We start from the raw sequence: 15,408 nt of genomic DNA, 5'->3' as shown, positions 1-15,408 counted from the left end.
TCTGTTTTTCTTTAGTAATATTCTCCCTGAATGATTTCAGCCAGTTTCATGGGTTTTTAAAATGTTACTTAGTCTATTGCTTATATGCCTCACCATGGCCATTCCACCAAGCTCCTAACTTACATATTTACTTGGATATATAATAGGTTCCTCAAATTTAACATGACAAAAACAGAGCTTTATTTTACCTCCCAAACCAGTTTTATCACCAGTCTCTTCAGTCTAACAGATGACCCTGTCCTTACCTTCCACATTCAGTCCATCAGCAAATGCCAGCCTCTCTTTAAGATACATGGTCGTGCCCAGTGTTCTGAACAAAACCTTTGCTTTCCTGTTTGTCTTCATCTTCTAGATCTCATCCTCACTCGCTGCATTCCATCCATCCTTGTCTCATTTCCACAATAAAACACTCCAAGCTTGTTCCTACAGTAAGAACTTCTCATATGTTATTCTCTCTGTCTGGAATGATCTGTCCCTGAAGTGTCTGGCCGTTTCTTGTGATTCAGATCTTAGGTAAAACCTAAGGTTTCTATCTGCACATACAATCCAGATTAGCCCTTCCCTATTTGATTTCCTTTATAGAATTCATCACTATCTAAAATTACTTTGTTCTGTTCACATGTTTATTGCCTGTCTTCCCACAACTGAGAGCAAATGTTGTCTGACTACTGTATCTGTGAAGCTGTACCTGGATAGTGCCTAGCACATAGTATGCATTGTAGTTGCTCAGTAAATATTTATTTAAAAGAATGACAATAAGAATGACAAAACATGGAGACCACAGTACCCACTAAAAGTTCTGAATGGGTGAAAAACATACTATGAGTGACCATGGCAAGTCATAACTAGCAAGACTTCGATGATAATAGTTCTTACATTTGAGCATAGAAAGGACTGAAAAACTATTTTTCTTTTTTTTTTTTTTTGAGGCGGAGTCTCGCTCTGTCACCCAGGCTGGAATGCAGTGGCCCAATCTCGGCTCACTGCAAGCTCCACCGCCCGGGTTCATGCCATTCTCCTGCCTCAGCCTCCTGAGTAGCTGGGACTACAGGTGCTCGCCACCACACCCAGCTAATTTTTTTGTATTTTTAGTAGAGACGCAGTTTCACCATGTTAGCCAGGATGGTCTCGGTCTCCTGACCTTGTGATCCACCCGCCTCAGCCTCCCAAAGCTGGGATTACAGGCATGAGCTACTGTGCCCAGCCTGAAAAACTATTTTTCATTTGAATTTTATATTTAGCTTCCCTCTTATTAATAAAGGCTAAGGGCAAAATTATATTTCTGAAAATTTTAGCAGAGCAAATATAGAAGTTATATCTAGAAGCTAAAACACTGGCAAGGTTGGTTGGCAATTTATAACAATGATAAACTTTACAGTAATGACAAAGTTAGTGAAATGTAACAGTAAGCCTGTGAGCTGCAGAAGAACAGCAGTTCCAAGGATCTGTAACATAATAGTATGTAAATGCCAAAAGTCAAACTGTTGACTTGGTAGATGCCAAAGTCAATCTATAATTAGAAACTATTAAATAGTTTTAAATTGCTTCTTGTGTCATAGTGATGAACATGAAATACTTCCTCTGAAAAGGTTTACATAGTGTTAAATCTACCAAGGAAATCTACTGAAGAGTACATACATGAGTGGCCAGAAATGTTGCATGAATGTAAAGAATGCGAAATGTTTGATATAAACCCACTTATTTAGGCTTTTGGAAAAAAAAATGACATTTACGTATTTTTGCCCAAACAGGTTAATATTTTTCATTGCGGATGTGTCATAGCAGAAATACGTGACTACAGGCAGTCCAGTAACATGAAATCTCCTGGTTACCAAAGTCGGCACATTCTCTTACGTCCAACAATGCAGGTAAGGATGTTTAATTAAGAAATACTATTTTAGATTTTAGTTGGGAGTTTTATTTATCGAATTCTTCATATGTTTGTGCATAGATTAATAAGTTTTTTAAATTTTTATTTCTTCTAGACTTTAATTTGTGATGTACATTCAATAACAAGTGATAACCACAAATGGACCCAGGTTAGTTGTTTTGTTTTTTAATCTCAAACAGGCAAAATATAGGATGAAAAAAAATTATCATTAAGCAAAAGTGATTTTCTGCTTATTTTTATTCAATAATTAAGTTTGATGCTTTATGTGAAAAGCTGGTATTCCTTTATAAGATCTAGAAGTTAAGGGTCTCTTTATATGTGTAGTAATCCCTCAAGTTGCCTAAGATCATTTTAAGGTCAAGCTGGCCTAATATATTCAATGAGATAAAACTTAGTTCTTTATCTCCTCTCAAACAGAAGAAAAATGTTTTGTTTTTACCATGGTTACAAATAGATACTGATTTTTTTTTTTTAAATAATTCAAGTTTCTAAACCCTTGCCTAGCCTATCTTTCTTTGCCATTTATACTGGTTGCCTTGAAATGAGGGGAACTCTCTTACCCCTGAGAATAACCAGTTAACCCTCCAGTTCTGGCTCAGTGTTATATGAGGGGACTTCAGAAAGTTTGTGGAAAACTGGAATTAAAAGATAATAATAAAAAATATAAACTTTTCTTCTCAATATAAGCTCCATCAAGTTCAAGATGCTTGTAAATGATATCAACCATTTATTTAGTCCACCCCTGAAGAACTGAGGGTCCTGGGAACTGAACCATATCAATGCAATCTTTTCTACATTATTAACTGAAGAAAAATGGGTACTTTTTAAACTTTTTTTTTTTAAGATTAGGAAACAAAAAGAAGTCAGAAGGAGCCAAATCTGGACTGTAAGGTGCATACCTAATGGTTTCCCATCAAAACTCTTACAAAATTTCTCTTTTTTGATGAGAGGAATGAGCAGAGGCATTGTGGTGCAGAAGTCTCTAGTGAAGCTTTCCCAGGCATTTTTCTGCCGAAGCTTTGGCTAACTTTCTCAAAACACTCATAATAAGCACGTTATCATTCTTTGTTCCTTCAGAAAGTCAACAAGCAAAATGTCTTGAGCATCCCAGAAAACTGTTTCCATGATCTTTGCTCTTCATCTGTCTGCTTTTGCTTTGACTGAATCACTTCCGCCTCTTGGTGGCCATTGCCTTAATTGTGCTTTACTATATTCAGGATTATACTGGAAAGAATGCTTTAGTATCTTGGCCCTACTTGTTGAAAATTTCTATTGAAAGCTCTGCTTTTGCAGCTGATCGGGATGCAGTGGTTTTGGTACCCATCGAGTGGAAAGTTTACTCAACTTTAATTTTTCAGTCAAAATTGTTCAGGCTGAACCAGTTGAGAGGCCTATAGTGTTGGCAATTGTTTCTGCTGTTAATCATTGGTCCTCTTCAGTTAGGTTACAAACAAAATGAATTTTTTTCCTCGTAAATTGATGTGGATGATCTGCTGCTGCAGGCTTCGTCTTCAACATAGTCTTGTCCCTTCTTAAAACCAGTTACCCATTTGTAAACTGCTGCTTTCTTTGAGGCATTCTTCTCATAAACTTTTCAAAAAGCATCAGTGATTTCACGATTCTTCCACTCAAGCTTCACCATCAATTTGATGTTTGTTCTTGCTTCAGTTTTAGCAGAATTCATGTTGCTCTGGTAGAGGCTGTTTTCAAACTGATGTCTTATCCTTCTTAGTGTTTCAAACTAGGTTCTGTTCAGACATGTTATAACAGCTTAGTACATGTTTATTTTGGTGCAAAAAGTTTTGAAACCTATGTATAGTTTTTTCTTAATACTCATTTTTCATAAACTTTTTAAAGACCCCTTGTATATGAGATGTCCACTCACAAAAGTGTTCAGTTGCCTGACTATAGTGAGGAATAATTACTAAGTCAAAAGAAAATATCAGTAATGGTAGTTATCCTTTCTGTGACATGTGATTATAAACTAAGCTTCAGTTCATCAGTAACTACCAAGTATTGTGTTTTGGTTTGGGCTATAATGTTGTCATCTACAAAAAGATTAAAAGCTATTAAAAGAATATTAGAAAACAGAAAAACTCATTGGTTACCATCAGAGTTTGCTAGGGCATCAGATTCTTACTCTGAAGATTGATAAAGGAGAGAATATAATATTTATCCTGCCCTTCTTGTTATGAACTGTATTTTAGGCAGCCAAGTAACTGAGGGAAAATTCTTAGGAAAATTTCCAGCTAATAGGTGCAAAAGAAATGATAGACTTTTAAAAAATAAAAGTTTGAAAGTCTTAATGAAGTAGTGAATCTAGACAGAAGTATTTCTTGGATGTGAAAACCATTAGATGATAGGTTAATGGGAAATTTTATAATGTAGAAATCTGATCAAACCCACTGATTGAAGATGAGACAGTCAATTATTGTGTACCTCCTGGTTTGATGCAAGAGACAGTACACAACAGTAGTAATAGCACCAATAAAGAACTCTTGTCCAAAAAAAAAAAAAAAGCCCATATTAAATCAAGCCACTAGTTGTAACTAGCAGTTTGTAGGAATTCAGTGAATAAAATAAACTCTTAAGTGACACAATGAGGAAGAAACCAGCCAGATCTAGTTAATGGACATGAGAAAGCAACTGGTTAATTCTAACAAATTCTTGTTTAGCAATATTATTAATTGATTCACTTTTTTAGAAAAATAGCCTTAGCTATCAAGATATTTCAGAGGTTAGCAATGGCAACAAAAGCCAAAATTGACAAATGGGATCTCATTAAACTAAAGAGCTTCTGCACAGCAAAAGAAACTACCATCAGAGTGAACAGGCAACCTACAACATGGGAGAAAATTTTCGCAACCTACTCATCTGACAAAGGGCTAATATCCAGAATCTACAATGAACTCAAACAAATTTACAAGAAAAAAACAAACAACCCCATCAAAAAGTGGGCAAAGGACATGAACAGACACTTCTCAAAAGAAGACATTTATGCAGCCAAAAAACACATGAAAAAATGCTCATCATCACTGGCCATCAGAGAAATGCAAATCAAAACCACTATGGGATATCATCTCACACCAGTTAGAATGGCAATCATTAAAAAGTCAGGAAACAACAGGTGCTGGAGAGGATGTGGAGAAATAGGAACACTTTTACACTGTTGGTGGGACTGTAAACTAGTTCAACCATTGTGGAAGTCAGTGTGGTGATTCCTCAGGGATCTAGAACTAGAAATACCATTTGACCCAGCCATCCCATTACTGGGTATATACCCAAATGACTATAAATCATGCTGCTATAAAGACACATGCACACGTATGTTTATTGCGGCATTATTCACAATAGCAAAGACTTGGAACCAACCCAAATGTCCAACAATGATAGACTGGATTAAGAAAATGTGGCACATATACACCATGGAATACTATGCAGCCATAAAAAATGATGAGTTCATGTCCTTTGTAGGGACATGGATGAAATTGGAAACCATCATTCTCAGTAAACTATCGCAAGAACAAAAAACCAAACACCGCATATTCTCACTCATAGGTGGGAATTGAACAATGAGATCACATGGACACAGGAAGGGGAATATCACACTCTGGGGACTGTGGTGGGGTGGGGGGAGGGGGGAGGGATAGCATTGGGAGATATACCTAATGCTAGATGACGAGTTAGTGGGTGCAGCGCACCAGCATGGCACATGTATACATATGTAACTAACCTGCACAATGTGCACATGTACCCTAAAACTTAAAGTATAATTTAAAAAATAAATAAATAAATACATAGGGGGGACAAACTAAACAATAACAGGAGATTAAAGTAGATCAAACATTTAAAAAAAAAAGATATTTCAGAGGTTAAGCAAAATAATAGGATTCAGTAAAATATGTTATGTGATAATAGTAAAGAGCCTGTATGTTTGGAATTGGGTATATAGAGTTCACACAATATTAGCAGAGTCATTTTTATTCTTGTAATGTAGTTGAGTTGAGTATAGGATAGGACTGTTACTTCACAGTTACTGAAAAATGCCATAACCCTTTATGACCCTATAGGTTTTGTGAGAGCAGAGGGTTTTGTTTTGCTCACTACCTTATCCCCAGTTCCTGGAAAGGTGCCTAACACATCATAGGTGCTCAGATAGTTTCTTGAATTAATGAGTAGCCACTCTTACAACCTGACCATTCCGTGCTCTACAAATTATAGGCATACCTCGGAGTTATTGTGGGTTTGATTCCAGAGCACTGCCGTAAAGCAAATACTGCAATAAAGCAAGTCACATGAACTTTTTGGTTTCCTAGTGTATAAAAAGGTTACATTTACACTATATAGTTGACCTTGAACAACACAGAGGTTAGGGGCAGTGGCCCTTGTGCAGTCAAAAACCCATGTATAACTTCTGACTCCTCTAATACTTAACTACTAATACCTACTGTTGGCTGGGAAGCCTTACTGGATTTTTTTTTTTTTTTGAGGCAGAGTCAGGTTGCAACTCAGGTTGCAGTGCATTGGCACAATCTCAGCTCACTGCAATCTCTGCCTCCTAGGCTCAAGTGATCCTCCCACCTCGGCCTCCTGAGTAGCTGGGACTATAGGTGCATGCCACCATGCCCAGCTAATTTTTTTTTATTTTTGGTAGAGACAGGATTTCACTGTGTTGCCCAGGCTGATCTCGAACTCCTGAGCTCAAGCGTTCTGCCCGCCTCGGACTCCCAAAGTACTGGGATTACAGATGTGAGCCACCATGCCTGGCGATTAACATGTATTTTGTATGTTATGTGTATTGTGCTCTGTATTCTTAGAATTAACTGTTAGAAAGAAAAGAAAACATTATTAAGAAAATCCTAAGAGAAAATATGTTTACTATTCAATAAGTATATCATATTAAAGGTCTTCATCCTCATCATCTTCACATTGAGTAGGCCAAGGAGGAGGAAGAGGAAAAGTTCATCTTGCTGTCTCAGGGGTGCAAAGAGATAAAGAAGATGGAAGGGGAGGCAGAAGAGGCATGCACACTCAGTGTAACTTGTATTGAAAAAAATCTCCTAGCTGGGCGCAGTGGCTCACACCTGTAATTCCAGCACTTTGGGAGGCTGAGGCGGGTGGATCATGAGGGCAGGAGATCGAGACCATCCCGGCCAACATGGTGAAACCCCGTCTCTAAAAATGCAGAAATTAGCTGGACGTGGTGGCGTGTGCTTGTAGTCCCAGCTACTCAGGAAGCTGAGGCAGGAGAACTGTTTGAACCTAGGAGGTGGAGGTTGCGGTGAGCTGAGATCGCACCACTGCACTCCAGCCTGGCGACAGAGCAAGACTCTGTCTCAAAGAAAAACAAAAAAACTCCAGTGTAAGTGGACCTGCATAGTTCAAATCCGTGTTGTTCAGGAGTCAACTGTACTATAGTCTGTTAAGGGTGCCATAGCATTATGTTTAAAAAAAAATCTATATACATTAATTCAAAAATACTTTATCGCTAAAAAATGCTAATGATCATCTGAACCTTTAGGGAGTCATAATCTTTTTGCTTCTGGAAGGTATTGCCTGGATATTAATGACTGCTGACAGATCAGGATCTGACAGATTGAGATGGCAGTGGCAGTTTTTTGAAAGACAACAGTGAAGTTTGCCCCATTGATTGTTTCTTTCATGAAAGAGTTCTCTATAGCATGTGATACAGTTTTACCCTACAGTAGAACTTCTTTCAGAATTGGAGTTAGTCCTCTAAAACCCTGTTGCTGCTGCATTATCAACTAAGTTTATGTAGTAGTATAAATATTATGTTGTCATTTCAAAAATGTTCACAGCCAAGAATAGAGTCTATCTCAAGAAACCACTTTTGCCAGGTGCCATGGCTTGTGCCTGTAATCCCAGCACTTTTGGGAGGCCGAAGCAGGCGGATCACAAGGTCAGCAGTTCGAGACCAGCCTGGCCAATACGGTGAAACCCTGTCTCTACTAAAAATACAAAAATTAGCTGGGCATGGTGGCAGTTGCCTGTAATCCCAGCTACTCGGGAGGCTTAGGCCGAGTAGCAATTCAAGAATTGCTTGAACCCAGGAGGTGAAGGTTGCAGTGAGCCGAGATCACGCCATTGCACTCTAGCCTGGGCGACAGAGGGAGACTCTGACTCAAAAAAAAAAAAAAAAAACACCGTATATGGTCATCCATAAGAAGCAACTCATCCATTCAAGTTTGATCATGAGATTGTAGCAGTTCAGTCACATCTTCAGGCTCTCTACTTCTAATTGTAGTTCTCTTGCTATCACCACATCTGCAGTGATTTCTTGTCCTGAAGTCTTGAACCCCTTGGAGTCATCCATGAAGGTTGGAATCAACTTCTCCCAAACTCATATTAATGTTTCTATTTTGACCTCCTCCCATGAATCATGCATGTTCTTAGTGTCATCTACAATGGCAAATCCTTTCCAGAAAGTTTTTAATTTACTTTGCCCAGATCCATCAGAGGAATCACTATCTATGGCAGCTAAAGCCTTACAAAATACATTTTTTAAATATTAAGACTTGAAAGTCAAAATTAGTCCTTGATCCATAGGCTGCAGAGTGGATATTGTGTTGGCAGCTATGAAAACATTAATCCCCTTGTACATCTCCATCAGAGCTCTTGGGTGACAAGGCCATTGTTAATGAGCAGTAATATTTTTGAAAGAATCTTTTTTTTCTGAGCAGTAGGTCTCTACAGTGGCCTTAAAATATTCAGTAAAACATGCAGTAAACAAATGTGCTGTCATCCAGGCTTTGTTGTTTCATTTATAGAGCACTGATAGAGTAGTAATTCTTAAGGATTGTAGGATTTTCAGAATGATCAAATAAGCATTGGCTTCAGCATCAAGTCATCAGCTGCATTAACCCCCAACAAGAGAGTCAGCCTGTTCTTTGAAGCTTTGAGGCCAGACATTGACCTCTCTTTAGCTATGAAAGTTCTGGATGGCATATTCTTCTAATATAAGACTGTCTTCTTTAATTTGAAAATCTGTTGTTTAAGGTAACCACCTTCATCAGTTATCTTAGATCTTCTGCATAACTTGTTGCAGTTTGTATATCAGTACTTGGCTGCCTCACCTTGCACTTTTGTGTTATGGAGACAGCTTCTACTCTTAACCCTCATGAACCAGTTTTCTGCTTCAAACTTTTCTTCTGCAGCTTCCTCACGTCTCTCACATCATAGAATTGAAAAGAGTTGGAATTTGCTCTGGATTAGGCTTTGGCTTAAGGAAATGTTGCAACTAGTTTGATCTTCTATCCAGACCATTAAAACTTCCTCTGTATCAGCAATAAGGCTGTTTTGCATTTTTATCTGTTATGGATGTTCACTGGAGTAGCACTTTTAATTTCCTTTATGAACTTTTCCTTTACATTCACCACTTAGCTAACTGTTTGGTACCATAGGCCTAGCTTTTGGCCTGTTGTAGCTGTTTATAGGCCTTTCTCACTAAGCTTAATCATTTCTAGCTTTGGATTTAAAATGAGAGATGTGTGACTCTTCCTTTCAGTTGAACACTAAGAGGCCATTTTTTTGCCTAATTTAAATATTATAATGTTTCTAGAAGTAAGAAGTCCTGAGAAGAAGGAGAAAGATAGGGGAGATCCCACACTGGGGAGTGGTGGATCGGTGAAGCTTTCAGAGAACATACATCATTTCTTGATTTAGTACACATTGAATATCACAGATCACCATAATAGATTTAATAATAATGAAAAAGTTTGAGATACAAAAAAAATTACCAAAACGTGACACAGACACAAAATAAGTGTGTGCTGTTGGGAAAATGATGCTGATAGCCTTGCTTAGTGCAAAATTGCCACAGATCTTCAATATGTAAAAAGTGCAATATTTGCGAACCACAATAAAATGAGGTATACCTGCATTGAATTTCCATTAGAAGTTTCTTTATGCTGTCTGGTTTCTAAAAGTTTACATGCACACTAACATTGGAACTTGAAATACCATATTTTACTGTAGTCCTTAGCAGAATTCCAGGGAATATTTCTAGATTAAGTGCAATGTATGATTACATATTTGAAAATCTTAAATCTGGTATTGACATATGCTCTTACACATTTCAGGAAGACAAACTTTTGCTTGAGAGCCAGCTCATCCTAGCTACAGCTGAACCACTCTGTCTTGATCCTTCTATAGCAGTCACCTGCACTGCAAACAGACTGCTCTATAACAAGCAAAAGATGAACACTCGCCCAATGAAACGGTAATTGCCTTTGTGGAAGGGTGAACCAAAAGACACAAGTAGCTATAAATTTTGCTATTTATAGTATCTTTTCCCTCCAGGGTATGGTTGCTCCGATTTTGGTGGGGAAGGGTAGAGATGAGGTCTCTCTTTGTTGCCCAGGCTAGTCTCAGACTCTTGGGCCTCAAGTGATCCTCCCACTTTGGCTTCCCAAACAGCTGGGAATATAAGCATGACCAACTGCACCAGCCTCTGATTTTTTTTTTTCTTTTTGAAAATAGGATTCTTAATGGTCTCATATTATATATTTTTATATAGTATTATTATTTTTTTAAATGCTCTATGCTTTAGATTGAACTGTTGCATTTTCTGCAGTCTTTTAAAGAATAAACTTTTTCTAAGTTTATAGTCTGTTTGCCAAAAAGGTAAAGAGGCTGAGATCAAATATGAACAGAAAGAATAATTTTTTCATTATTTTCCTAATAATGAATGACTGATTTAATTGTTGTTAATCCTACTTTAAGGAAAGAATTTGTAATTTTGAGATTTGAGAAAATATGATCATAGTTTTTAGAAGTCAGTTATAAACTGAATCCAGGCACACCTACCTTTTGTTTTTGAAACAAACCAAGCTTATTCCTCCCTCGGCATCTTTTAAAAATGTCCCTTCAAATAGTCATTCCCTGATCTTTCAGAATATTTTCTTTTCCCCACCCTCCATGGGAAACATGAGGGGATTCTTCCCCGGTAGTCACTGTGAGAACCTCTTTGAGCTCCTGGAGATAAAACCCCCAAAAGTCTGGGGGCTCCCAGTGACTAGATCCCCTTGGAGTTTTGAATCTCTCAGACATGTCCACAGTAGGCCTCCAGCAATTCATCAGTTATACTTGAGGTTCCCTACCCTGGCACTGGTTCCTGAGGAGGTTTCTGCTAATGGGTTTCTGCTTCAGCAAGCCATGATGGTCTGCATTTGCCTATTGGTTTCTCCAAGTTTGGGGCAGTGGTTTGTCTTGTGACCACATCTCTTTGATGGATCTAAGAAGAATCGTTGATTTTTCTGTTTATTCAGCTTTTTACTTGTTAGGATGAGGTGGCAACTTCCGGAGTCTTACATGCCTGTACCCAAAACTGGAAGTTATCCCCTTCACTCCCATCTTTCCATAGCTAATTCCTTCTCATCATTCCTATCTCAGCTCACATGTCATTTTTTCAGACTCTTTTCCTCCCCTCCCTCTCCCCATTCCTTCCCTAATGTTGCCCTCCTTATCCCATACTCTCCACAGTACTCTTTTGCTTCTCTTACTGCTTCTTGGTATCTGAAATCTGAAATTATTTTATCTGTTTACTTGTGAATGTCTCCTCCCCCTCTGGACTTGATAGCTCTGTGGTGATGGGAATTTTGTTTGTCTTATTCATTTTTATTTCACCTAGTCCTAGTTCCTAGGACTGTGCTTGGCATGTGGCAGTGTTCTATAAACACGATTTGTACATATTCAGCACTGACTAGTTTCAACTCACATATATTATGAGTTTCTTTTATTAGTGCCGTTTAGTTCAAATTTCTTAATATTTCAGGTGTTTCAAGAGGTATTCCAGATCCTCTCTGAATCGGCAGCAAGATCTATCTCATTGTCCACCTCCTCCTCAGCTGAGGTTACTTGATTTCTTACAAAAAAGAAAGGAAAGAAAAGCAGGTCAGCATTATGACCTCAAAATTTCTAAGGCAGGAAATGTAAGTATATATATTTTAAATGAAGCTTATTATGCCCAAAAGCCTGTCTTATTTAGCATTTTCAGTATATTTATATTGTTTTTAATTTTTCAGTGTGTAGATATGTGGAAACGGAGTCCCTGTAATTTGGCCATACCTTCTGAAGTAGATGTAAGTCAGTTCATGAATTACTTTTTTTCATATAAAGTTTCTCAGTTTTACTATTCGGTTGCTTATACCTTGAGAAAACAAAAAAATACTTACTTTAAAAACAAAGTGATTTAGATCATACTCTAAACAAATTTTTTAAAAACAATATGATTTATTTCAAAAAACATCAAAAAATGATTTTAGAAGCTGTGTATTGTTCTTTTTTCACATTAAGTTGAAAGAACATAACCCCTTAATATAGTTTTTTGGAGCAGGAATAGTAAAACAATTTTAAAATTGGAAAAATACAGTGTATATTACATAATCACGTGAAATCTCTCTTTTTTTGATAATATTTCATCAAAATTTCCTAATAGTGCTTGTTTACTCAAACTGGTTAAATTTGAAGATTAATAATATTATTTGACATAAAATAAAGATTAATAATACTAGAGAAGTAACCAAGATTAGGAACATTGGGTTGTATTCTTTATTGATCCATAATATACATGAACTATAAATGGTTGAAGACAAAAAAGGGATATTTTGATGAGTGATCCTATGTTTTTCTTTCTCCTCTGTTCTTTTTTATATTCACTCAACTCTTTATTTTCAGATTTGTTCTTCTGTTGCACCCTTTCCATGCTAGCACATGCATTATTCTTACTATTTGTGATTTAAAAAAAAAGAAATTACACAAAGCACAAAGCCAGAAGCAGCAGTAGACTGTATATACAGCTCAAGGAAGTAAGCCATATTATCTTTTGGTAGCTTATGTGCAGTTCTTCAAGGAACATGGCCTGATAATAGAATTTCAGTATAAATACTGAAGGGTGGAATTTAGCTTTGGAGGACAATCTGGAGTACTTCCCAAACTTTAATGTCCTTACGAATCAGCTGGAGAGCTTGTTAAATTGTAGGTTGCTACTCAGCAAGTCTGAGGTGCTAAGATGCATTTCTCACAAGCTCCTAGGTTATGTGATGCTGGGGTCCATGGACCACACATTGAGTAGCAGTTGCCCTCAAAGCTTCTCAGTCTAGCTCAATCAGAAGAATCACCTAGGATATCAGTTAAACATAGAGATTTCAAGCCCTACTCAAAATCTACTTACTTAGGATTTCTAAGGGACAGACATGAAAATCTGTATTTTTAATAGGTGCCCCAGGTAAGTCTAAATTACTCTTAAGATCGTGGTTGCCAGTAAGATAATAACATTTGACTCACACAGATGCCTAGGACATGTACAGAATATATGGTCAAGTCTGACTAGAAAGTGGAAAACGTTCAAAAAATTTGATCAGCTTTAATATTTTACCTTCCCTAGTCTCCCTTAGTTTTGTCCCCACTGTTACATGACCGCTTTTATTTCAAGAAAAGCCTGCCAAAAGGAAAAGATCTTTATCCTTATCTCTCTGACATTCCAATTTTCCTGAAGGAAAAGCTCTAAAGGAAAAACATATCAGCTTATGGACAAAAAAATGAAAAAAAATGAAGAGGCACTGTCTAGAAAAGCAGCTGTGTTTATTAACACTTATTTATTTGGTTTGGTTTTATTAAAGTTGTTTTATACACATCAGAAGACTTTTAAACTGCTTAAGCATAAGTAGTTGATACCGGTAATTTAAGAATTCTTGCGCTAACAAGTATATTGTATTGTCGAGTTACTTAGTTTCTTCTCTTTGATCAGAATACTGATTCCATTTTATCTGATATGGATTCTATTTTATGTGGTATTTCTTGATTTGATTGTTTAGGTGGAGAAATATGCTAAAGTGGAAAAGTCTATCAAATCTGATGACTCACAGCCAACAGTCTGGCCAGCCCATGTAAGTAATCATTGCCTGTCTCTGTTTCTAATTATGCCATTTCTAATCTGGCCTCTGAATTTATTAAACATAAAGTGCAATTGCCATTAGTTTGGGACCTTTTTTCTTTTTTAAATTACTTTCTGCGAGTTCAGTTTATTACAAGAAGAAACAACTATTTTATCAGGGTATGCTTTGCATTTTAAACAGCAATTTTTTATTTTTATTTTTATTTTATTTTAATTTTTTGAGATGGAGTTTGGCTCTTATCGCCCAGGCTGGAGGTGGGATCTTGGCTCACTGCAACCTTTTCCACTTCCCAGGTCCAAGCAATTCTCCTGCCTCAGCCTCCTGAGTAGCTAGGATTACAGGCACCTGCCACCACACCTGGCTAATTTTTGTATTTTTAGTAGAGACAGGGTTTCGCCATGTTGGCCAGGCTGGTCTCGAACTCCCGATCTCAGGTGATCCGCCCACCTTGGCCTCCCAAAGTACTGGGATTACAGGCATGAGCCACTGCGCCCAGCCTTAAAGAGCAATTTTAATGAAGAACTTCATTTTTACTTTTGGTTTGCGTATTGGTAGTTCTGATTTGTTTTGTTTCTAATTAATAAATTCTTCTAAGGCTGGCTTTTAACAGAAGTGTTCTTTATAAGTTTTCCTAATTGCAATAATAACGTCTTAAAAAGAGAGGAATAGGTGTAATATTTAAATTAGGTGAACTCTGGGAGTGAAATGATGACAGATATTTTTTGTGTGTGATAGCAAAAGCAGACAAATGATAAATAGATCTGCTTTTGAAAGTTTTATCCTTTTAATATTATTTAATATTTGCAATTCATATATCTAGTATGAAATTCTGCCATATTAAGCTTGATTAAACATGCCATCTAAACTCTCATTCCCAGAGTGCCATGTAAAAAAGAATCCTGTACTGCCCTCCTGAGCATAAACAGGCACGGCAGCATGAGGATCAGGGGTGCAAGCTTAGGGACAGACTGCTAACTCCCTGTGTGACCCTAGGCAATTCATTTAACCTCTCTTTGCTTAATTCCCTGACTTCTAATACGGAGGTAATAACAGTGCCAACCATGAAAATATGGTGGAGCTTTCAGTCCCTGTAGAGTGCTGAGAACAGTGTTTGATTAATATTCATTGTTATTATATGTATATCAATATGTCTAATAATGTATTTAATGATGTATTAATATTGTTACATATGTGTTCATACTTCATAGTATATGTTAATGCTTTACTAAATGCATGCTGAGTGCCCATATAGTTTTTAGGAAAAGAACCGTGCTGTGCTTTATTCTCATAGGCAGACTTAAATATCTTTGTAGCCTAAGTGCTGTGTGTCTTCCTATCGTCAGATACATGTTACTGTATCATTTATTCCTGATTTTTACTAATTCTTATTGCTTGCCTACTTGTGAAGGTATTTATTTGAGGTGCTATGCATTTTTCAGGATGTAAAAGATGATTATGTATTTGAATGTGAAGCTGGTACTCAGTATCAGAAAACAAAGCTGACCATCTTGCAGTCGCTTGGAGATCCACTTTACTATGGTAAAATACAGCCATGTAAAGCAGATGAAGAAAGTGACAGCCAGATGTCTCCATCACAGTGAG

The 15,408-nt window shown here is 37.1% G+C and overlaps 1 protein-coding gene across 50 annotated transcripts in view; it reads left to right on the top strand.

The window, feature by feature from the left end:
* The window catches only part of SUPT20H (SPT20 homolog, SAGA complex component), a 51,928-nt gene that overhangs the window by 17,735 nt on the left and 18,785 nt on the right, over positions 1–15,408 (top strand). For all 50 annotated transcript variants that reach the window (XM_063595748.1, XM_063595732.1, XM_063595730.1 and 47 more), the window contains 7 exons: positions 1,752–1,868; positions 1,986–2,039; positions 9,991–10,130; positions 11,685–11,841; positions 11,935–11,991; positions 13,726–13,797; positions 15,246–15,403. In XM_063595748.1, coding sequence (XP_063451818.1) covers positions 1,752–1,868; positions 1,986–2,039; positions 9,991–10,130; positions 11,685–11,841; positions 11,935–11,991; positions 13,726–13,797; positions 15,246–15,403 — 755 coding nt within the window. The remainder of the gene's footprint in view (positions 1–1,751; positions 1,869–1,985; positions 2,040–9,990; positions 10,131–11,684; positions 11,842–11,934; positions 11,992–13,725; positions 13,798–15,245; positions 15,404–15,408) is intronic.

The sequence above is a fragment of the Pan paniscus genome, chromosome 14, assembly GCF_029289425.2.
Source record: "Pan paniscus chromosome 14, NHGRI_mPanPan1-v2.0_pri, whole genome shotgun sequence".
In the NCBI taxonomy this organism is placed as follows: Eukaryota; Metazoa; Chordata; class Mammalia; order Primates; family Hominidae; genus Pan; species Pan paniscus.
Note: the sequence above shows the minus strand (reverse complement) of the source record. Positions and strands in the feature narration are given on the sequence as shown.